General features: G+C 46.7%; 1 protein-coding gene across 9 annotated transcripts in view; it reads right to left on the bottom strand.

Annotated features, from left to right (window-relative positions):
* Positions 1–24004, bottom strand: part of ZNF76 (zinc finger protein 76) — a 35294-nt gene that overhangs the window by 4195 nt on the left and 7095 nt on the right. For 3 of the 9 annotated variants that reach the window (XM_050787639.1, XM_050787640.1, XM_050787645.1), the window contains exons 2-10: positions 10492–10660; positions 5512–5592; positions 5321–5398; positions 4189–4272; positions 3898–4097; positions 1366–1482; positions 1034–1109; positions 349–474; positions 15–194 (exon numbers count right to left, since the gene is read on the bottom strand). In XM_050787639.1, coding sequence (XP_050643596.1) covers positions 15–194; positions 349–474; positions 1034–1109; positions 1366–1482; positions 3898–4097; positions 4189–4272; positions 5321–5398; positions 5512–5592; positions 10492–10564 — 1015 coding nt within the window. In that variant the 5' untranslated portion in view covers positions 10565–10660. Of the gene's footprint in view, positions 1–14; positions 195–348; positions 475–1033; positions 1110–1365; positions 1483–3897; positions 4121–4188; positions 4273–5320; positions 5399–5511; positions 5593–10491; positions 10661–24004 lie in introns of those variants that run through there. The other 6 variants (XM_050787644.1, XM_050787643.1, XM_050787647.1 and 3 more) reach the window with 4 other exon arrangements.

Here is a 24004-nt window from a genome sequence, read left to right as displayed (position 1 = left end):
GCCAGCTAGCCCACCTGTGTGGATGCGCACATGATTCTTATAGTTGGTGGCACTGGTGAAGCCGCGGCCACAGTGGGGCTCCGGGCAGGTGTAGGGCCTCTCGCCTGTGTGGGTGCGCACATGTACCTTGCGGATGTTGGACGTGGTGAAGGAGCGGCCACAGCCCTCAAAAGGGCACCGGAACGGGCGTTCCCCTATGCAAATGGTGGAATGTGAGGAGGGGTGTGGGAAAGAGGGCCATGCCAGAGCAAGCAGGGGATGGTACCAGGCTCCAGGTCTAAGTCTGAAAGGCAAGCTGAATTCCTTTTGCCCAGGGAATGGGGTTGGAGTGGGCAGGGCCCAGCATACCAGTGTGGGTACGGACATGCTTCTGTAGGTCTCCTGAGGTCTTGAAGGCCTTGCTGCACAGCTCCTCTGGGCACTTGTATGGTTTCTCACCAGTGTGGGTACGAACGTGGCTCTTCAGTCCATAGCCTGTCCACATGTGGCAGGGAGGGGTGAGATGAGCACCCAGTGGGGTCTCATCCTCCACCATCCACCTCATGCACAGGCTCTCCATCTCCTTTGGCTCAAGAAACCCATGTCTGCCTCTATCCCACCCCTGCCTGGGCAGGGGCTGGAAAAGCCCACTCTGCCCTGCTTCCCTCTCCAGGTGCAGTTGGAGCCATACCAGAACATAAGCATCAAAGAAACTTAAGAGAACTCGTGACTAAAGGTCCTAGTTTCACAGAGGGGAAAATAAGCCCAGAGAGATGCAATGGCCCACCCAATAATCCACAGCTGGTTGGCATCAGAGCTGACACAAGAGGCTGGGTCTCTCCACCAACCCTCCAGGCTCCTTCTGCTGGCCTGAACCATGCTGCCTTTCACTCCCGTAACAAGGTTTCCTCCAGAGAGAGCACCCTGCAAGTCAGAGTACTCTGACGGTAGTTTCTCCAGGAAAGCAGCCTGCTGTTGGGTTCCCTTCACGGAGATCCCAAACAGAACTAGAACCTTCCACCCTCAACTGGAAGCAGCCCACCAGGCAGGTTACCTGTGGCAAAGGCCTTTCCACAGCTGGGGAAGTCACATCTGTATGGACGGTCACCTGTATGAGCTCGTTCATGCACCTGTGAGGACAAGCGATCACATAATTCAGAGGAGCAAGAGTATGACCTGGGTTCTTTGGTTTTCTTTAGGACCGATTCTCTTCCCTCCTGTACCATTCATGTGTGTCAAACGCTCTGTCCTGACATTCCTGTGTACCCTCATTTCTTCCCTCCAGCAACTTGAGGGCAGGGACCAATTCCAATCAAAGTGGAAAGGTAGAATTACAGCCTGGAAGGGAAGACTGCAGAGCTGATGGCTGTCTACCAGCAACCTTACCTTTAAGTGATGAGCGGTGGTGTAGAGACGCCCACAGCCCTTGTAGCCACAGCGGAATGCTCTGTCTCCAACTTGCTGTCCTTTTCCATTATGCGGAATCTGGCTGTCATGAAGAACCTGGGGGAAAAATCTTGAGATCCCTATATGTATTCTCCCCAGTGAAGAAGGTGGGACACAGGGCCCTGCTGACAGCTTAAGACCCAATAGGCAGGGTTAAGCCTGTCAGGGGCCTCTGGGGCAGAAGAACATACCTAGACAGACAAGGAACAGATGCTGGGGCATGCTACAGAAGAAACAGGGTGGGCATGGGGAGTCACCACCCATCTCTGATGGGATAAAGGGAGACCTACAGGTTATAGTGGCTGTGACAGCTATTGAAGAAAGGATATCACATAGACAGCTAGGTAAGGTGGAAAGGGAGGTTGTCTGAATGGCCATGCTTGCACTGGGCCAAGTGCCAGAAACCCTCCTTCTTAGCACACATGCCTAGGAGCCTGCAACTCTCAAGACCTCCATCTTCTGATGGGAGGGGTCCCCTTACTCCTGGCATGAAACTAGTGCTTAAAAAGTACATAAACAAGGGGGCTTGCTGTGGAGATGAGCTCACCCAGGTTCATCTGATAGGACATGGGGCCTAGAGTGAGGTGGCCACGACCAGAAGCACCCAGGGGAGTGCTGCAGTTCCCACCAGAAATGTCAGCTCTAATGACAGCACCCAGCTGACAAGTCCTCCCCTTTTGTCTCCTCTTCTGGGGATATTGCTAAAACCACCCATCTCACACCAGCCCCTGGATGCAAAGAGCCCTTATTGCTCTTTTGCTTGCCGGGGCAGGGTCCTGGTGGGACTGTTCCTTAGTCTTTCTTTCTGGAATGTTTCAGAATCACACTCTGGTCTTTCCAGGAGCTCCTGAAACTGAACTCTGCAAGTCACGGTGAGCAGGGGACACAGGGGTAACGCCAAATTCATGGCAAGGTCTGTCTAGTTAGGCTCCAGCTCAGGGGCTCAAGCAGCTGCAAGTTTCATAGACACTTAAGCAGCTTCTGGGTAAAGGGTAGGGTCAGAGGTGGCCAGACCTGCTTGGCGGGCTAACCCACACAGGCACTTGGATTTCATTCCATGTCTCACTAGCTCCTGGGGTAATCACGGGAATCAAGGAACATCGGGGATAAAAGTGACCTCTGAGATCATCTTGTCCCATCTTACCATATTAGGAATAAGCTGAGGTCTGGGAGAGGGACTGACCCAAGTTTGGACTAGGTAGCGGTAGAGCAAGCACAGATCTCAGGGCTCATGAGTTAAATAAAATCCACTTCTCTTTACATCAACATCGAATCTCACATTTGGTCTCTAAAATATACCTCAGGAACTGGGGTGGGAGTGAACGTAGCCTGCTGTAAAATTTTGTGCTGCTGCTGCTGCTTTTTTTTTTTTTTTTGATAGGGTCCCCCTCTGTTGCCCAGGCTGGAGTGCAGTGGGACAATCTCAGCTCACTGCAATCACCGCCTCGTGATCCGCCCACCTCTGCTTCCCAGTAGCTGGGACCACAGGTGGGCACCACCATGCCCAGCTAATTTGTTTTTGTATTTTTTTTGTAGAGATGAGGTTTCACCATGTTGCCCAGACTGGACTCAAGCGATCCACCTGCCTCAGCCTCCCAAAGTGCTGGGATTACAGGTGTGAGCCTCTGCACCTAGCCTGTGCTTCATTTTGAAAAGACATAAGGACTTCCTTTTTTCCTCCACCATTCAGCCACACTGGTTTCGTTATAAATAAAAAACTTCCCCCATCTTCGCGTAAAACTGCTGGAAGGAAGGAACGTGCAGGAAGCCCTGGTACATTCAGCCTGAGGCTCTGCAGTCATTCCAGGAAGGGAACACCCTGGTTTGGAAAGCTCAGAGATCTCTGTACACTTTTCCCCACAGGCAGGACCATGGTTCCAGCAGAAAGAACTTGGACTAACTGGTATTTGCAGAGCCAGGACCCTTATCCTTTCCAGCTGAGCTACTGTGTGGGCCTCATAATCCAGGAATCCCAGCTGTTCTGTTGCACATGCCCTTGTCATAGCTCACTGAGGTTAATTTTCCAAATGACTAAGTGAGTCACAGAGAAGAAATAAATACAATTACCTCAGTGGACTAGAAAGCTCATACAAGGCACTGGCAGGGCTTTCCCAGCTAGTGCAGAGGATTAGTACAGCAGCCAAAGTGAAGCTATGCCTAACTCCCCAGCATAAGGATGTCACTGTTTCTTATGGCAGCCTTCCCTCTGCAGAGACAGCGTAAACAAAAGTGAGCGTAAACAGCTGTCAGCAGCCAGGCCAGGCTGTGTTGCATGCCCTAGACAACGATGTGTGACAGGTGAGTTGGGGGAGCTGGGGTGGAGGGGCAAAGGGAATATCCCACATGGTGCCCAAGCACAGGGCTGCCCTTATCCTCTTAAGAGGCGAAGTTCTGGCAGGGCCAAGAGGCAGTGCACAGGCAAGGCCCCGTTGTCTAGAGAGTGACAGACTGTGTCAGGCTCTGCATGCTCACCTTGCTGGCATACTGCTCTAGGGCCACCACTGTGTCTGCACTGAAGCCCTCATCATCCTCTGCTGCCAGGTCCTCCAAGCCCACCTCTGTCTGTACGGCCAGGATGGTGCTCTCCGATGGCACAGCCACAGGGTGATGAATGTAGGCAGTGGAGCCATCTTCCAGCTGGACGGCTTCCAGGGTGCTGGGGTCATAGCCTTCTGCAGGGAACACGCGGTTAGCCCTGATGCCACACAAGGGGAAGAGATACAGCTGGGACCCTACCTTTAAGTTAATGAGAGATACATATACCAAGGAGGGTTTCAGCATCCAATTTCTCATGGTCCTTCACTTTGTGATCCACTCTTGCTGTTCCTCCTCCTGGGGCTGTCTCACCTAAGGACGAGGTCTCCTATGGTACACTAAATGGGAACTCACAAGCTCCTTGAGGACCTGACAGGGGCCCATGATCATCTTGGCTTAGATGACCACAAGAGCCTCCTGACCAGTCACTCCTCACCCCCTCTAGGTCCCTCCAGGCAGCACAACATCCAGAGGGATCTTTGCAGGACACAATTGTGACCATGTCACTTAACTGCCTAAAGGGTTTAAATGCTTCCCACTGGTCTCATGATAAAGACCAAAATCCTCACCCTGACACTCAAACCCAGAGTGCGCCAGCGCTGTCTTTCTCTCTCCAGTTTCCTCCTGCTCATTCTGCCTTTGCTCCCAGGGCTCTTGCTCCTAGCAGTTCCTGGAATGTGCTGTTCTTTCTTCCCCCAGCTCTAGGCCTGCACATGCTATTCCTTCTGCCTGAAGTACTGAACCCTCCCTGCCATCCCTTTTCCCCCGGCTAAGTCTACCTCATTCTATACCTCTCAGCTCAAGCATCACTTCCTCAGAGAAGCCCTCCCTGAGCCTGATCTCTCTTTGTATGATCAGTTCATCACTGATGGCTTGTTTCACTTCTATTTCCCCCTCTAGACTCTAGGAGAGCAGGGACTGTGTCTGACTTTGTTCTCTCTTGTATACTCTACACCTAACACAATGCCAGGCATGCAACAGTCACTCAAGAAACTACCTGCAGAAGGAATAAATTGTTATTCTTCAGCACCTTAGGAGCTTCATTCTTAAATACTAGTTTTTTATCCTCGTCTTGGATGATATCCTCAGGTCCTATTTAAAGCCCTAAGACTTTGTGGCTGTGCTGGAGCCAAGGCCACCATCAAAGTCCATGTGACTGATCCCCAAGGCTCACCTCCCGGTGGCAGACATAGCTGCTCCTGTGGTCTGCACCAGGGAAGGTGGGCAAGGCTGCTAATCCAGGTGAGCATGTGTGTACCGTGGAGATGACAGCTCCCATGTCTACACCCCAGTTGTGTGCCACCCCATCCTCCTGTCCGGCCTCCCATCCTTTCCCCAGTTGTGATGATGGTGACCCTACCTTTGGGTGTGCGGTGTATGTAAGCCATGCTGCCATCTTCCAGCTGCACAGGTTGACCATCCTCAAAGGAGAGAGATTCTGTAACGGGAACAATGCCTGCTTTTCCCTGGAGCTCAGTGTCATGGAGGGGTCCCTTGGTGGGGGCTGTCAGGCTTCCCTCCACAAGGCATGGTGTGTTGGGGTGCCCTCACCTTTCTGTACCGTCACCTGGTGAATGTATGCAGTGGTCCCATCCTCGAGCTGGATCACCTGCCCTTCAAGAAGCTTTTCTCCTGTTAGGGTGAAATGGAGAGAAATGGGCCAGGACCAGAAGAGGGCTAATAAACACCTGCCTGTTTTTAGCTGAGATTTATTTGAGTCTCTAGGCATGAGGCTGCAGGTCTAAGCATGGGTAACATCTTCCTTGTTCCCTTGCTCCATCTCCCTAGGCCTGGGCCTTGAGACACTAAGGGTGAAGACACTTGCCTTGCCAGAACCCATCATCTCCCAACAGATTCCCTTCCAGTTACTGACAGGAGGAGTAACTTCATTTATTATTCTATCCATGCCCAGCCAAGTGGAAACTTCCAACCTAATAGTAAGTTGCTGAGACTTGAACTAATGGCCCTTAAACCTGGATGGGCCCCAATGGGTCAAAATTCAGATATACCTCAAACTAACAAAATCAAAACATATCCCCTCATCCCTCACTATGACAGTGTGCTAAGACCAGGAGTCCCTGTGAAGGCAGGCTATATCGCTTAATGGTTAAAAACAATAGACTCTGGAACCGGGCCAGGCCTCCTGAGTTTGAATTCCAGCTCTACCTCTTAACAGCTGTGTGCTCTTGGACAGCCTATTTAACTAACCTCGTGCCTCAGTTTCCTTTTCGTAAAATGGGGATTGAAAACTGTGTCTTTCTTATAGGGTTTCTGTTAGGGTTAAATGAGTTAATGTATATAAAAGACTGGGAATTCCGAGTGCCAGGTATATATGGTCAGCCCTCAATAAATTCTAGCTTTTATTATAAGCCCAATATGCATTTTAGAAGAGATGGAAAGTAAAGCAATAGAGAACTATGTGAGTACAACTATTATGCTATTACGTGTCCATGTAGGTCTTATTCCACTGCCACTGTTGAGTAATGGTTCCTTCATTGATCTCTGATATTTTCATTTCAATTTTCTAGTAAAAAATTAGATCACCTAAGGCAACACAACAAGCAGCATAAAAATGAACAAGACTCCAGACTTCGAAGATATTACTCTTCTTTTACCTAACTGGAAAGCACTTCTAATAAGGCTCTTTAAATTAGAACTAGACGACCCTTCCTTGTGTCCAGTGAGTCTGAGAGAGGGGGAAGGAAGAGGAGAAATGAGAAAGGAAAGAAAGAGAGATTGAAGAGGTAATGATGGTCAGATTTGGTGGCTTATGCCTATAATCCGAGCACTTTGGGAGGCCAAGGTGGGTGGATCGCTTGAGCTCAGGAGTTTGAGACCAGCCTGAGCTATGTGACAAAACCCTGTCTCTACAAAAAACACAAAAATTAGCTGGGTGTAGTGGTGCATGCCTGTGGTCCCAGTTACTCAGGAGGCTGAGGTGCGAGGATTGCTTGAGCCCAGGAGGCAGAGGTTGCAGGGAGCCATGATTGTGCCACTGCAGTCCAGCCTGGGTGAGAGAGTAAGACCCTGTCTCAAAAAAATAAAAAATAAATTAAAAAAAGGCTGGGCATGGTGGCTTACATCTGTAATCCTAGCACTTTGGGAGGCCGAGGCGAGCAGATCACCTGAGGTCAGGAGTTCGAGACCAGCCTAGCCAACATGGTGAAATCCTGTCTCTACTAAAAATACAAAAAAAATTAACTGGGTGCAGTGGCGGTGCCTGTCATCCCAGCTACTCAGGAGGCTGAGGCAGGAGAATCACTTGAACCCAGGAGGCAGAGGTTGCGGTGAGCTGAGATTGTACCACCGTACTCCAGCCTGGGTGACAGAGTGAGGTCCTGTCTCAAAAAGAAAAAAAAAAAAAAAAAGTTAGGCTGGGTGTGGTGGCTCACGTCTATAATCCCAGCACTTTGGGAGGCTGAGGCAGGCGGATAACCTGAGGTCAGGAGTTCAAGACCAGCCTAGCCAAAATGATGAAACCGTGTCTCTACTAAAAATACAAAAAAATTAACCAGGCATGGTGGCACACACCTGTAGTACCAGGTGCTTGGGAGGCTGAGGCAGGAGAATCGCTTGAACCTGGGAGGTGGAGGTTGCAGTGAGCCGAGATGGTGACACTGCACTCCAGGCTGGGCGACAGAGTAAGTAAGACTCTGTCTCAAAATAAAAAAACAAAAAACAAAAAGAAAGAAAGAAAAAAGAAAAATAAAGTTAATGACAAGTGATTTGTCCTTTCCTTAGAAGACTGAGGTTTAGGAAACTGAGCACTCAGGTGGGAAAGACAGTTACTTCCAGTCCAAGTCTCTGCTGACATCTACCCTTTAGAGGAATCCCCAAATTTGTTCCCAAACTGAGTCTTCTTGGGGTCAGTAACTAACAGTCCTACAACTAACCAAAGGCAGGTAAGGTGGAGATAAAGGTAAGAAATAGGAAAGGCAGCTGATGGGGGGAAGAGGAACCCATTTTCTTCCCTTCCACCCACAGAGCAGTAGGCTACCCTCATTTTAACAATTTATCTGTCCTGGCAAGGGCATCAGTACTTGGGGTTCTGAAAGCATTGGCAAGCTACTGCCAGCAGAGTGGGTACTACTTCAAGGTAGAAAACAAAATGTTGAGAAGAGTTGTCTGAAGAAAAAACTTAGCCTACTATTTCCTCAAACAACTAGAGACTACAATGGAGAGAGACAGTGGGGAGAACAGCTGACTGACAAGGGCCTCGTATCCCATTACAGAGGTGACCATATGCCCCAGTTTGCCTGGAACCATCCCAGTGCATTTATTAATAGCACACTCTTCCACTTTTAAAATGCTGTATTTGAATAATACATTTTATATTCATCCTAATTAAAGATAAGTCTCATACAATTTTAGGGTTTCCGGCAGAGAGAGACAAATGTGCCTCAGTCAAAAGCTTCAGAGGAGCTCACCAGTCAGAGAAGCCTTTCAGGAAAGTGTGGTTCTGGTCTCTGAAGGACAGCTCTACCCTGAGCAGAGGGAAAATCTGTTGTGAGTGAGTGAGTGCGCATGTGTGTAAGTGCACATTGCAACACCACAGAGTGGGCACAGAACAGCCAGGAAGACTGACACAATAAAGAAATACATAAGACAGACAGATATAGGAAAGAGTGGCTCTCTCAGGTCAGCTGTGGTCACTTGCTTTTTATTCATTCATTTGACCATTAATTCTCAGTGGAAGACTGAGGCATAGGAACTAACTGGGTCCAAGGAGTAAACACAACCCTAGCTAGAGTTCTAAGTTCTTCCATCCCACGGAGACTGCACTGGAGGGGCAAGACCTGGAGTGGGAAGTCTGCAAACAGAGAGTTTCAGGCTTCAAAAGTATTCTAGAGAAGTTGCATTCTCAAGAAGATGAAGCCAGCAAGAACCCACATGTCACAGACAGCTCTTGACAAGAAACCTTTCCAGAAGGGACCCCCACAGACTGTCATATGGAAAGAGCTTACTGATGAGATTAAGGGGCCTCCTTAGTCATCACCAGGAAACAGACAACTTAAAATGAAATCAATAAACAACTTATCTGTAAACACAGGAGCAGAAATATATTCTGATAGTGTGTTGAAATGGAGGGCAATGTTGCAATGACAATGCTTTATGAGGACAGTGACAATCAAGGAGTCCAGAAAACGTAAAATGAAGAGTAGGAACAAGGCAGTATTTGCCCAGTGCTGTCCAAGGAAGACATGAATGCTATCTGGCTGCCTGAGAACACTGGCAAGAAAGGAAGAGTGCCCCTGGCCTGCAGGCCTTGCCCTAAACACTTTATTCTGACTCCACACCTACCTTGATTTTAAGTACCTTGAGAGTGGGGGTAGGATTGCCAGATAAAATACAGGATGCCCAGGTAAATCTGAATTTCAAATAATACATTTTGTTTTTAGAACTTAGTATTATTATTTTAGTATTTTATAGTATTTAACACTCCCTACTTTTTTTGAGATGGGGTCTTGCTGTTGTCTAGGCTGACCTCAAACTTCTGGCCTCAAGAGATCCTCCCATCTGAACCTCCCAAATAACTGAGACTACAGGTGCATGCCACTAAGCCCAGCTTAATCCCATGTTTACATATGTCTATCCCTTATATGACGTATATGTATGTCCCTAGTATGTAGTATACATATGTCCCTACAACATTTGGGACATACGTATCCTACAAGAGTATTCATTGTTATGTCCAATTCAGATTTGACTATGTGCCCTATATTTTAAATTCTGGCATCCCCTAGTAGGGATTAGGGCATGAGATCTCTGCTTGGGTGTTCCTCTCTGAATCTGGAAGAGTATCTTTTTTAAAAAAATTTTTTTAGAGATGGGATCTTGCTGTGTCACCCAGGCTGGTGTGCAGTGGTGCAATGATAGTTCACTGAATCCTCAAACTCCTGGGTTTCAGTGATCCTTCTGCCTCAGTCTCCTGAATAGCTGAGACTAAAGGTGCATGCCACTGCACCCAGATTATTATTTTTATTATTTTTTTAGAGACAGAGTCTTGCTATGTTGCCCAGGCTGGTCTCCAACTCCTGGCCTCCAGTGATCCTTTCATCTCAGCCTCCTAAGTGCTGGGATTATAGGCATGAGCCACTATGCCTGGCTTAGAAGAGTATCTTGTACATGGTAGATGCTTAGTAGTTTGAATGTTTGAATATACTTGAATTAAGATGATAAACTGCTTCTAGAAAGCACTAAAAAACTGTGACAGGGGATATGAAAAGCAGGGAGTCATAACTAACACTGTGTTCATTCCAGAAATATTTATGAACTACTCAATACATATTAGGAATTCTGTCTTTGAGAGGTACTGGTTCCTATGACTGGGATTGTCTGACTTGTAGCATTTTATTTTAGAGTTCCCTTTTCATCAAGCACCACAGGAGATTCTAATGCAGAGCAAGTTGTGCTCGTGGGCAAGGGTAAGCAGGCGGGAGGGCAAGGTGATGGTGGGACTCTTAGAAATGGACACTCCTTTCCAGAGGCTGAGGGACAGGGCAGGATCCTGAGGTCTCCAGAAATACTCACCTTTGACAGCTTGCTGGACGTAGGCTGTTGTCCCATCACTAAGGGTCACCGTCTGCAGCCCCAAGCTCTCCATGGCAAACTGCTGCTCGTGCACTCAGACATGAAGTTGGCTTCTGGCCAGCACCAAGAGCCACAGCCGAGGTCAGAGATTTCCTTCTGGGTCACAAATCTAAGAAAATGAACAGTACCACATTATGAGTTAATCAGCTTTCTCCTACTGCAAAGATACTCAGGGAAGGAGTTACATGAGGCCAGCCAGCCAAGAAGAAAAAAGATGAATTCTTCAAAGTAGTGAACTATATTGGTTTTTATGAAAAGGGCTCAAAATATACATTATCTAAGAATTCTAAAAGTTGAGCGTAGAAGAGAAACATGCCAATCAAACTGGTCATAAAGTAAGAAATCACTGATCAAAATTCATTTCTAAACTTTCTTCCCTTAGGAAGGAACCCTGCTGAAGGCAGGCAGTCAACCCCACTGCTGATGGTTCTCTCTGCCTACTCCAACATCTCTCCTGTGCTCGGAGCCATCTATCCACTGGCCTTCCTCAGGGAACATCCCACATGTACCACACATGGAATAAGTCCCTAACAGAACTCACAATGTGTCCCAACCTTCCAGAACTATTTTACTTCCAGTATCCCCTATCCCAGGGATGGTATTGCCTTCCACCCAGAATTGGCAGGGGATCATGCTTGAGTCCCCCTTTTCCCTCAAAAGTCCAGATACTTATTTCAGGCAAGTATTACCTTTCACCTCCTGACTACTATAAGGAGTCTTCTAACTTATGTCCTCAGATAAACTTTTGTCTGTTTCCAATTCATTTCCTTTTCTTTCCTTTTTTAGAGACAAAGTATCACTCTGCCACCCAGATTGGAGTGTAGTGGCTCCATCACAGTTCACTGTAACCTCGAACTCCTGGGCTCAAGTGATCCTCCTGCCTCAGCCTCTTCCAACTATGTTCTAACATTCATGTTTATGCTGTCAGGGTGAATTTTTTTAAAAAGCTCTCTTCCTACCATCTTGGAGCCTGTAGAGGCCTGCTGAGAACAGGACTTCTAAAAGGCAAATATGGGCAGGGTGTAGTGGCTCATGCCTGCAATCCCAGTGCTTTGGGAGGCTGAGGCAGGAGGATTAATTGAGGCTAGGAGTTCAAGACCAATGTGGGCAACACAGCAAGACACTGTCTCTACAAAAGAAAAAAAAAAATTAGCCAGGTGTAGTGGCACATGCCTGCAGTCCTAGCTACACCAGAGGCTGAGGTGGGAGGATTGCCTGACCCCAGGAGTTTGAAGTTGCAGTGAGATATGATTGTACCACTGAATTCCAGCCTGGGTGACAAAGAGAGACCCTGTCTCAAAAATAACAGTAATAATAAGATAAATACAATACATTTGGAAGGCTGTAGTCCAAGGCCATTTTCTGCTAGCTGTAAGTCGGGCCTCCAGAACGAAAGGGAGGACACAGCTCTTATTAAAATTGAAGGTATTGGCTGGGTGCGGTGGCTCACGCCTATAATCCCAGCACTTTGGGAGGCTGAGGACAGTGGATCACAAGGGCAGGAGATCAAGACCATCCTGGCTAACGTGGTGAAACCCTGTCTCTACTAAAAATACAAAAAAATTAGCCGGGCATGGTGGCGGGTGCCTGTAGTCCCAGCTACTCGGGAGGCTGAGGCAGGGGAATGGCGTGAACCCGGGAGACGGAGCTTGCAGTGAGCCGAGATGGCACCACTGCACTCCATTCTGGGCGACAGAGCCAGACTTCGTCTCTGAAAAAAAAAAAAAAAGAAAATTGAAGGTATTTATGCTCGAAATGAAACTGAATTCTATTTAGGCAAAAGATGTACTTACATGTACAAAGCAAAGAACACCACACTGACTGCTGGCAGCAAACTGAAGAAAACCAGCATAATCTGGGGAAAGGTAAACTCAGCCCTGTGGAAACAGTGGCATGGTTTGTGCTAAATTCCCAAGCAATCTTGCTAAGGCTATTGAACACAGAATCTGCTGTGCCCCTCAAGGACTTAAACTAATGAAAAGTAAATAAATAAAAGTGGGTTTGTAAGAAAAAAAAAGAGTATAAATCTAAACATACCACTTCCTTGACTAAAACCCTTCTATAGTTTCCTACAGCTCTTAGAGTCCACCTTGCAGACAAGGCTGGGTCCTGTTATAAACTCCCACAGCCTAGGTACCACCTTTTTCTAGCACTCACACCTCTGGGCCTAACCTACTTCAGTACTTATCACTATCTGTTTCATGTCTGTTGCCTTCACAAGGCTTTGGGCTCTAGTCTGGTTTCTGCGTCACAGTGGTTTCTGCAGCACCTCACACTGTGGGCTCTCCACAAATCCTGTGAGTGACTCCCTGGGTCCCTCATGTGCAAGGTGGGAAGCACTGAAGCTTCCTGCTGGCAGGACATCCTCTGTACCCACTGTGGTATGGAGCCTGCTCTAGCTGGGACCCCAACACTTGTGAAACCTGCAGGAAGCCCACGGCTTCTAAACTCAGTGCAGTCGTGAAGACTCTCTGACACCCATTCTCAAAATTCTCCTGGACTTGGAATCTGGATTGCCTACTGGATTCTCATGACTTACCAACTGATATCCTCAACTGGTGCTACCCAAACCGTTTTCGTGTCAGGTGACCGAGAGAGACAGATATTTGTACATTGCATTGCAGATGCTGCTGCTTAAAGTCAGAAGTTCACATTGCAGATGTCACTGCTTGAAGCCAGAAGCGACCAACTGGGGCTTTCACAGCCCTGAGGGTTGAGCGGATCAGTATCTTGGCAAAACTATAGACCATCTGGGAGTTCAAGACCAGCCTGATCAACACGGAGAAGCCCCATCTCTACTAAAAATACAAAATTAGCCGGGCGTGGTGGCACATGCCTGTAATCCCAGCTACTTGGGAGGCTGAGGCAGGAGAATCGCTTGAACCCGGGAGGCGGAGGTTGCGGTGAGCTAAGATCGTGTCATTGCACTCCCGCCTGGGCAACAACAGCGAAACTCCATTTCAAAAAAAAAAAAAAGAAAAAAGAAAAACAAAAAACTGGCTGGGCGCGGTGTAATCCCAGCACTTTGAGAGGTTGAGGCGGGCGGATTACGAGGTCAGGAGATCCAGACCATCCCGGCTAACAGGGTGAAATTCCGTCTCTACTAAAAATACAAAAAATTAGCCAGGCATGGTGGAGGGCGCCTGTAGTCTCAGCTACTCGGGAGTCTAAGGCAGGAGAATGGCATAAACTCGGGAGGCGGAGCTTGCAGTGAGTCGAGATTGCGCCACTGCACTCCAGCCTGGGCGACAGAGTGAGACTCCATCTCAAAACAAACAAACAAACAAACAAACAAACAAACAAAAAACCCCAAAAAACCTATAGACCATCTGCTACACGCTGATTGGCATGCTCTACCCCGGGCTTGGCATCTCAACTAGAATTATTCATTCATTCTGTCCATAAACATTTACTAAATAGGCTAAGGTCCGAGGGCAGCAATACTACTATTATATAGTGAACACTACTATAGAGTTAATCACGTGCTAGGAATGTCACACACATTAACTCATTTAATTCTAACAACCCTATAATCAAATGCTATGATTATCCTCATTTAAAAGTTCCCTCATTGAGGGAACTGGAGGCCCAAGACCAAGTTAAGTAACTTGCTCAAGGTTACACAGCTAACTAGTAAAGGAGGATTTGACCCTAGGCCATTTAATCCAAAGTGTGACCTTAATTACTATGCTGCCAAGCACAGAGGTGAAGCTGTGGGGGGTTATGAACCTTGAAGCTACTCCAAAATACTTTTTTGGTGTGTGAGCCTTTGCATTTTCCAAGAGAGAGGGAAGTCCAAGGCTGTCATCAGGATCTGACAGGGATTAATAGTGAAGAATCACTGGTCAAGGTGGGGATTCTGACATCTGACATCTCTGGTCTATTAGCATCCTGCCCAGAGCCCTGATAACCTCCACATGGTCCCTATCTCGAAAGAGCTCTGCTCCTGGCCTCTCTTGGTCTGGTCTATCACCTTCAAATTTCACTCTCTTCATCAGGTAGATTCTTTGGGTAACCTGTTTTAGTGTAACTGCACTGTGTCAGAAGACACATAAGAGAAACCAGGTCTAAAAACAAAGCAGGCCGGGTACGGTGGCTCATGCCTGTAATCCCAGCACTTCGGGAGGCTGAGGCAGGCAGATCACTTGAGATCGGGAGTTCGAGACCAGCCTGACCAACATGGTGAAACCCTGCCTCTGCTAAAAAAAAAAATACAAAAATTAGCCAGGTGTGGTGGTACATGCCTAGCTACTTGGGAGGCTGAGGCAGGAGAATTGCTTGGACCTGGGAGGCAGAGGTTGCAGTGAGCCGAAATTGCACCACTGCACTCTAGCATGGGCAACAACAGCAAAACTCTGTCTCAAAAAAAAGAAAACAAGCAAACAACAACAACAACAACATAAATAAATAAATAAATAAAAATAAAAGCAAAGCAGATATAGGTTGAAAAAGGATTGCAAAATACCTTTACATTCCCTGGGCCCTGTGGCTCCTGCAGCTCACCTTTGTCAAATACTCACATGGTTTAATTGAGCACAACCGTACTCCACTGAGACTTTCTAAGGAAAATCAGTGGTGTGGTTAAGAGCACAGGCTCTGAAGTCAGAGGTCTGGGTTTTAATCCAGACTGAACTTCTCAGAAGCTGTGTAGCCTTGGGCAGGTAAATGAACCTCTCTGAGCCTCAGATATCACTTATAAAAAAATGGGGATAATAGTGGCATTTGCTTCATAGCCTGCTGTAAGGGATTAAATGAGGCCACATATGCCTGTACTCTAGAAATACCAGCTATAAGGAGGAGGGGAAGAGGAACCTAAAGGGAAATGCTTTTGAAGCAATACGGATTCCTAAAACAGTTAGGACTAGTGGCAACCACCCTGGACTAGAAGTCTACAGAATTGGCTTCTAATCTCAATTCTATCTCTATGTTTGCCTCCTTATCTGTAAAATGAAATGCTGGCCCAAATTACCCTAAGATCCTTTCTACTGCTCATGCTAATCTTTATTTTTATCACATATAAATGTGATTAATACATACCAGACACTTTTTAAAGCACCTTACCTATATTAACTCTTAAACTTAAAAATAACTGATGAGGAAGTAGGTATATTATAGCCATTTTAGAGATGAGGCAACTGAGGTTTAGAGGTATAGTACTTTGTCCAAGCTTCCAACGCTACTATGTGTTGAAGCCAGGTTTTAAAGTCAGGCTGGCTGCCCCAGAGCCCATACTTCTCAATGTCTGGCACACTTCTTCCTTCTGCTAATCCACTGTGACCGGCACACTGTCAGCACTCAAAACACTTGAATACGGGTTAACTTCCATCTCACCCACTGTAACTTAAACCCAGTCCTTCTCGGCCTACCCGCAATGGAAAGAGGAAAGAGCTGCTGCTAGCCACGCTTCCCAAAATAACCCCTCTTAGACTCAAAGAAAACAAATTTCCACTCCTTTTTGTGTTCTTGCATCCAGGCTAAATAACCTCAACTCATTCACATTTCCTTCCTAAGTCTCATAATACAAACCTTTAAGAGGCTACTGTTGTTCCCTGACCCTTCCGTCTCTGAAGCTGCCTTACCAAAAAGCCTGACTGCAGAGGGTGAGGAGGAAGCTTCGTGGCTGCCAGGCATCTACCAGTGCCCTGATTGCTGTTTTTCTCCCTGTACTTTCTTTCAATGGTGGTTTACTCTGAATCCTCCCGTGCTGGCACTGAACTAACAACAGTGACATGGGCAGAGCCAAAGAAAGGCTTGTTACTGCTTCAGGATGGCTATGTGTGAGTTCTGCCTGCACTTGACGGTTCAGACTCATTACTCCTGCAACCCTCCGAGACAGGGCAGAGGGGCAGTGAGGGTGGCTGCTCTGTTTTCTCCTTGTAGGGTATAAGGTTTACTAGCTCTGCAATGACCTAAGCTGGGAATAGGTGAGAAACAGACTGGGACAGGGGAAGGTGAGAAAAGAGTGAAGACAGAAAGGAGCACTCTTGACTTTCTCAGAACTAGGAGCAAATCCAATTCTGTTGGCCACTTTTTTTTTTTTTTGAGACGGAGTCTCGCTCTGACTCCCACACTGGAGTGCAACGGCGCCATCTCAGTTCACTGCAACCTCCGCCTCCTGGGTTCAAGTGATTCTTCTGCCTCAGCCTCCTGAGCAGCTGGGATTACAGGCGTGCGCCACCATACCCGGCTAATTTTTTTGTATTTTTAGTAGAGACAGGGTTTCACAATGTTGGTCAGGCTAGTCTCGAACTCCTGACCTCTTGATCCACCCTCCTCGGCCTCCCAAAATGTTGGGATTACAGGCGTGAGCCACTGCACCCGGCCTGCTGCACTTTTAAATAAACTTAACCCATTATTGGTCCTGATGCAGGGAAAACAACCCTTCACCTTTGCAATGTATCGATGTGTTTCTTAATGTTAAAACATAAATTGTAATTATTGAGGAGAGATAACATTTAGAAAAAACTTTTATTTATTTAGAGACAGGATCTCATTCTGTTGCCCAGGTTGGCGTGTAGTGATCATAGCTCCTGTGAACTCAACCTCCTGGCCTCAAGCGATCCTCCTGCCTTAGCCTCCTGAGTGGCTGGGACTATAGGTGTGTGCCACTACTCCCAACTGTTTAGATACTTTGGATATTTAGGTCTCTCCATGAATCAAGATGTGCTTAAACTGCCTCCCCAAAGGAGAAAAATAAGGGATGTGAAAGATAGGAAACTAAAGAGTAGTCATGGTTTTTGTGTTTCTCCACTTTATCATGGTTGAGACCTACTGTACTCCACACGAGCTGGGCTGTGTGGACTACAGGCACCTGTTCGCTACTCTATCGTCTTCTGCCAACCAGAACTCTGGACAGTTGGAACAAGCTTTCTGTACTCTGCCTCAGCCAGCCCAGTAGGCAACTGTATTTAGAAGTCAAAAAAAGAGAACAAAAACATTTGCCTGAAAAGAATGTTCAATTTTGATTAGAAAAATAATTATGACTTAATCTTCACTCAGAAACTTCTTCATTTGTAAACACAGAAACTTCACATGAGGACAAATACACATTAGTTTGGGGATGAAGGCTGATGAAGATGAGTGGCAAACAAATTAGAACCAGATTTGGAAAACTTGCAGTAAAATGATTCAATGTTTACTACAGAAAAATACTTCACTACACGCAGAAAAACCTAGTGAACAGACCTGGTTCTGTGGGTTTCTAAACACTGATGAGAAAACAGGAAATTAGTAACAGAAACTTGCATTAACATAACACAAGTTTAACACAGCTAAACGCATCTTTGCATAAATCATATTGATTAAAAAAATTTTTTTTCTTTTTAAAAAAAGAAGCGCCATTTAAAAGAAATCCCAGCACTTTGGGAGGCTGAGGTGGGAGGATCCCTTGAGCCCAGGAGTTTGAGACCAGCCTGGGCAACATAGTGAGACCCCCATTTATTTTTTTGAGACGGAGTCTCCCGGGTTTAAGCAATTCTCCAGCCTCAGCCTCCTGAGTAGTAGTACAGGCAAGAGCCACCAAGCCCATCTAATATTTGTATTTTTAGTAGAGACGGGGGTTTCACCATGTTAGTTAGGCTGATCTTGAACTCCTGACCTCATGATCTGCCTGCCTCGGCCTCCCAAAATGCTGGAATTATAGGTGTGAGCCACTGTGCCTGGCCCTGACTTGGGCTTTAAAAATCAACGTCTGGCCAGGCACGGTGGCTCACACCTGTAATCCCAGCATGTTGGGAGGCCGAGGCAGGCAGATCATTAGCGGTCAGGAGTTCAAGACTAGCCTGGCCAACATGGCGAAACCCCGTCTCTACTAAAAATACAAAAATTAGCCAGGTGTGGTGGTGCACACCTGCAATCCCAGCTACTCAGGAGGTTGAGGCAAGATAATCGCTTTAACCCAGGAGACGGAGGTGGCAGTGAGCTGAGATCGCACCACAGCACTCCAGAGTGCACTGGGCAACAGAGTGAGACTCCTAGCCTACTGCAGCCTTGATCTCCTGAGCTCAAACAATCCTCCCACCTCAGCCTCCCGAGTAGGTGGAACTACAGGTGTGTGTCACCATGCCCGGCTAATTTTTTTTTTTTTTTAATTTTTAAATTTTTGTAGAGACGAGGTCTTATTATGTTGCCCTGGCTAGTCTCAATCTCCCAGGATCAAGTGATCCTCCCACCTTAGCCTCAACAAAGTGCGGGAATTATAGGCATGGGCCACTGTGCCTGGCTGTATTCTTCAAACTGGGATGTGCCATGTTTCGTCTGTCTTGCGGAATAGTGTCACAGTGGGATCCCATGATTTAGTATCCTATGTTGATCTTCAGGGAATCTGCTATATATATATTTATCATTTATTTATTTATTTATTTTTTTGAGACGGAGTCTCATTCTGTTGCCCAGGCTGGAGTGCAGTGGCGCAATCTCAGCTCACTGCAAACTCCACCTCCAGGGTTCAAGAGATTCTCCTACCTCAGCCTCCCAGGTAGCTGAGACTACAGACAGGAGCCATCACACCCGGGAAATTTTTTGTATTTTTAGTAGAGACGGGGTTTTGCCATATTGGCTAGGCTGATCTCTAACTCCTGACCTCAGGTGATCTGCCTGCCTTGGCCTCCCAAAGTATTGGGATTACAGGCATGAGCCACTGTGTGGCAGAATCTGCTATATTCTTAACTCGAAGCAATGTCCATGAGGCTATGGAGAAACAGGCACAGTCATACACTGCTGGTGGTGGGAGAACATACTGGCACAATCTCTATGGAGGAGAGTTTGACAATATCAACCAAAATTACAAATGTACATGTACATATTGTCTGACTCAGCAATTTCACATCTAGTCTACAGGTAGACGGACGTGTGAAAATGGCACATGTCTAAGGTTATCTATGGCATCCCTGCATGTAATAAAAGCAAAAAATTAGAAACAGCATAAATGTCCATCAATATGAAACTTCCATACTATGTAGACATAAATGAGGAAGCTCCTTACATACTGACATGGCAAGATCTCCCAAATATAATGAATAAAAATGGCTAAGTATAAAACAGTGCCATTTATTTATTATTTTTATTTATTATTTATTTATGAGATGAAGTCTTGCTCTGTCGCCTAGGCGGGAGTGCAATGGCATGATCTAGGCCCACTGCAACCTCTGCCTCCCGGGTTCAACAGTGCTTTTTATATACTGTCACTGCATTAAAAAATCTGTGGGCTGGGCGCGGTGGCTCACACCTGTAATCTCAGCACTTTGGGAGGCTGAAGCAGTCGGATCACCAGGTCAAGAGATCTAGACCATCCTGGCCAACATGGTGAAACCCCGTCTCTACTAAAAATACAAAAAATTAGCTTGGCAAGGTGGCATGCACCTGTAGTTCCAGCTACTCGGGAGGCTGAGGCAGGAGAATCGCTTGAACCCGGGAGGTGGTTGCAGTGGGCCAAGACTGCACCACTGCACTCCAGCCTGGTGACAGGGCGAGACTCCGTCTCAAACAAAGCAAGCAAGCAAGCAAGCACGCAAACAAACAAACAAACAAACAAAATCTGTGGAAGCATAGTCAAGAAATTACTAACCAGGGTTGTCTGTGGAAGGATGACTGAGTGGCGATGATGATGGAAGGGTGACTTCTCAGGGAATATCCTTTATATTCCATGAAAAAAAAAGTGGCTGGGTGCGGTGGCTCACACCTATAATCAGCACGCTGGGAGGCCAAGGCAGGCGGATCACGAGGTCAAGAGTTTGAGACCAGCCTGGTTAACACAGTGAAATCCCATTTCTACTAAAAGTACACAAATTAGCTGGGCATGGTGGTACATGCCTGTAGGCCCAGCTACTTGGGAGGCTTAGGCTGGAGAATCACTTGAACCCAGGAGGCAGATGTTGCTGTGAGCCGAGATTGCACCACTGCATTCCAGCTTGGGCAAACAGAGCAAGACTTGGTCTCAATTAAAAAAAAAAAAAAAAAAAAAAAAAAAAAAAAAAAGCTTTGAGAATGTGTTACCTATGCAACATAAATAAAAAACTAAAAATAGAAAGTCTAAATGCATGCTTTGTACTCCCTTTGTTGGTCATAGGAATATCTATGATTCTCCATACATAAGGAATGGAGAGTCCAGTGCTGATACGATGGATTCCATGTTACTGACCTATAGCAAAAGCACATCTGACAACTGAGCTTCGTGATTCATGGAGACCATTCTATAATATCATATGGAAAGCTGATCAGCTGAGCATGAGACAACAGCAAGTCTTTACAGGACCTGAGGACATGGTGGCTTCAATATGAGTGTCCCCAGCCTGGTCACAAGGGTGTGTCTGGATGAAGCGGTAGCCTAAGCAGGGACTACGTTTCTCCTTCACTGCTCCATGTGGCCGCAGGACAGTATTTCCTAGGCTGAGAAGATGATCTCAGAGAAAGAACTCTGGTCTTAGGCACACCTGCCAAATCCCCCATATCGAAGCCTCAGGTCAGTTCTACAATCTCAAAGAGCTCCCAGTTCCTTGGTTCTTATCTTAACTGTATGGGTCTCATGCTTTATCAACTATCCAAAAGTAGCAGGAACTCCCAGCAAATGAAGTGAAGTGAGATAGTACCAGGCTAACAAGTTATATCTGGCCTTCTTAGGGATGAACTATTCACTAGAGGGCCAGCTCTAGGGGAGTGTCAAAGAAGCACTAGAAAAGAAGTGCTCTGGCTTCCAGTAATGACAGTATAATGAGCCTGAGACCCTGAATGACCTGTCCAACATCACAAATCCTTCTGATTCGGAACTGGAAGTGAGGAGCCTGAGTACGCCTCATACTTTTTTTTTTTTTTTTTTTTTCTGAGACGGAGTCTCGCTCTGTCACCCAGGCTGGAGTGCAATGGCACGGTTTCGGCTCACCGCAACCTCTGCCTCCCAGGTTCAAGCGATTCTCCTGTCTCAGCCTCCCGAGTAGCTGGGACTACAGGCGCCCGCCACCACGCCCGGCTAATTTTTGTATTTTTAGTAGAAATGGGGTTTCACCATGTTTGCCAGGCTGGTCTCGAACTCCTGACCTCAGGTGAACCGCCTGCCTCGGCCTCCCAAAGTGCTGGGATTACAGACATGAGCTACCACACCCGGGTGACTTCATACTTTTGCCAGCAAAAGAGACAACTGCATAGGATTTGTGAGACCATCACATTTCTATATCTTGACTGACAGCTGCCAGGGTAAAAGGCGTTTGAAGTTTGTTGGCAGCTTTGGGAAACAGCACCCAAAACAGGTTAGGGCCATCTGTTAAAGAAAATGGCTTCAGCTGCACTTGGATTTGTATCTCAGGGTTTTTTTCTTTTCTTTTTTTTGAGATAGGGTCTTGTTCTATGGCCCAGGCTGGAGAGCAGTGGTGCGATCTTGGCTCACTGCAACCTCCACCTCCCGGGTCCTGGTTCAGGCAATTCTCCTGCACGCCACCATGCCCAGCTAATTTTTGCATTTTTAGTAGAGATGGGGTTTCACCATGTTGGCCAGGCTAGTCTTGAATTCCTGACTTCGTGATCCGCCCACCTCAGCCTCTCAAAGTGCTGGGTTTACAGGCGTGAGCCACTACGCCCGGCCAGGTTTGTTTTTTTTTTTTTTCTTCACTCTCCAGGACAAAATTTCCCATTCCATTATGTAGTAGATGCTGACTACGTCTCCTCTAAACTAGTTTTGTGGGTGACTAATTTTATCGATTAGGATGAGCTATATCTTATACTCTCGTTTATCTGGTCAAAGAGACTCTCCTCACGATATAATCGTAGACATCTAAATGACACAAGAATAAACACAGCCGCAGGGACAGTTTCCAGATGCAGTTAAAGGGATACACTGCCACAGAGTGTGTTTTCCTTAACACTTGACTCTTTTAGGGGAAAATAACATTCTTACTCTCTCTTATAGTGATTATAATTTAAGTTCCTGGAGAGCATACCTTTCAGCCTAATTAGCACCTAACAAAGAATGTGCCCACAGATACCAAATGATTAATACTGTTAGGTTACATAGCTAACTGAGCTCTTTAGTTCAAATTTGAATCCTGATTCAGTTCTGCTTACTGTAAATTATCTAACTTGAACTCCTGAGACCAGATTTGAAACTCTTCATCTCCCACAGAACTGTGAGCTTCTAAGAGAAGCTCCTGGCAAGGAAGTACATGTTGAACGAAAGAATGGAGGAGGGAAGGAAGTGAAGTCCCCATCACTCAACCCTTCCCAACCACTCCCAACTCTTCCCTAGCCCAGCTAAGTGGAAGACTTTTCCCTCATCTGGAATACCATCTTGCCTCATCTCTAACGTGCATGTTCACTGCTTCCATGGAGACCCAGGTCAGGAACAAGCTTTCCCTGGCTAATGTCACACTTCAGCCCCATGTGCTGTCTGCACTTGGCAGTGAAGCCACACCGGGAGGTTGTCTGAGGTGCTCCCCGAGGGCTCAGATTCATCTTCTCCATCATCATATCTCATGTGATATAGCACCCAGCACATGGCAGGCACTCACTGGGTATTACTTTAGCAAATGAAGGAAGAAATCTTATTGCCAATACCACTACCTGGTGTAGAACTTAACAGTTTCAAAAATGCTCTTAGATATACATATATTATCATGTTTATTCTAAGCACTTAATTCATCAACTCCCACCATAGGAGGGGCTGAGAAGACAGCTCATTTCTAGTCTAAAGTGGTCATTTTGGCTGGGTGTAGTGACTCATGCCTGTAATCCCAGCACCTTGGGAGACCGAGGCAGGTGGATGGCTTGAACCCAGGAGTTCAAGGCCAGCCTGGGCAGCATGGTAAAACCCTGTCTCTACCAAAAATACAAAAATAAGGCAGGTGTGGTGGTGCCCACCTCTGTAGTCCCAGCTACTCAGGAGGCTGACATGGGAGGACTGATTGAGCGGGAGAGGCTGCTGCTGCAGTGAGCCTCCATGATTGCGCCACTGCACTCCAGCCTGGGTGACAGAACAAGACCTTGTCAAAGAAACAGATAATAAAACAAAATAAAATAAAGCAGTCATTTTGCAGATGAAGAGACAGAGGCCTGCGTTGCCAGAGGAGTCCCACAGGATCACATAGCTACCAGTGTTCTTCCCATACTCCGCTATCTCTTGCCAGGTAACAGTGTTCTTTAATTTCCTGAGAGTAGACATTTCCTAGGCTCCGACAGACTTGAATATCTAGCTGCTTACTCAACATTTCGACTCTGATATCCAAAAAACACTTCAAACTTGACATGTTCAAGAGTAAATTCCTTATCTCCTCCTTCTAACAACCTGCCCTCCTTCCAGGCTCCCCAATTTCAGTAGATTGGAATTCTACCATTTTGTTACTCAGGCCAAAAATGTGGGAGCCGGGCAGGTCACGAGGTCAGGAGTTTGAGACCAGCCTGGCCAATATGGTGAAACCCCATCTCTACCAAAAATACAAAAATTAGCCGGGCGTGCTGGCGTGCACCTGTA

The sequence above is a fragment of the Macaca thibetana genome, chromosome 4 (genome assembly GCF_024542745.1).
Source record: "Macaca thibetana thibetana isolate TM-01 chromosome 4, ASM2454274v1, whole genome shotgun sequence".
NCBI lineage: Eukaryota > Metazoa > Chordata > Mammalia > Primates > Cercopithecidae > Macaca > Macaca thibetana.
The sequence above is the reverse complement of the archived record's forward strand: the minus strand, read 5'-3'. Positions and strand labels throughout refer to the sequence as shown.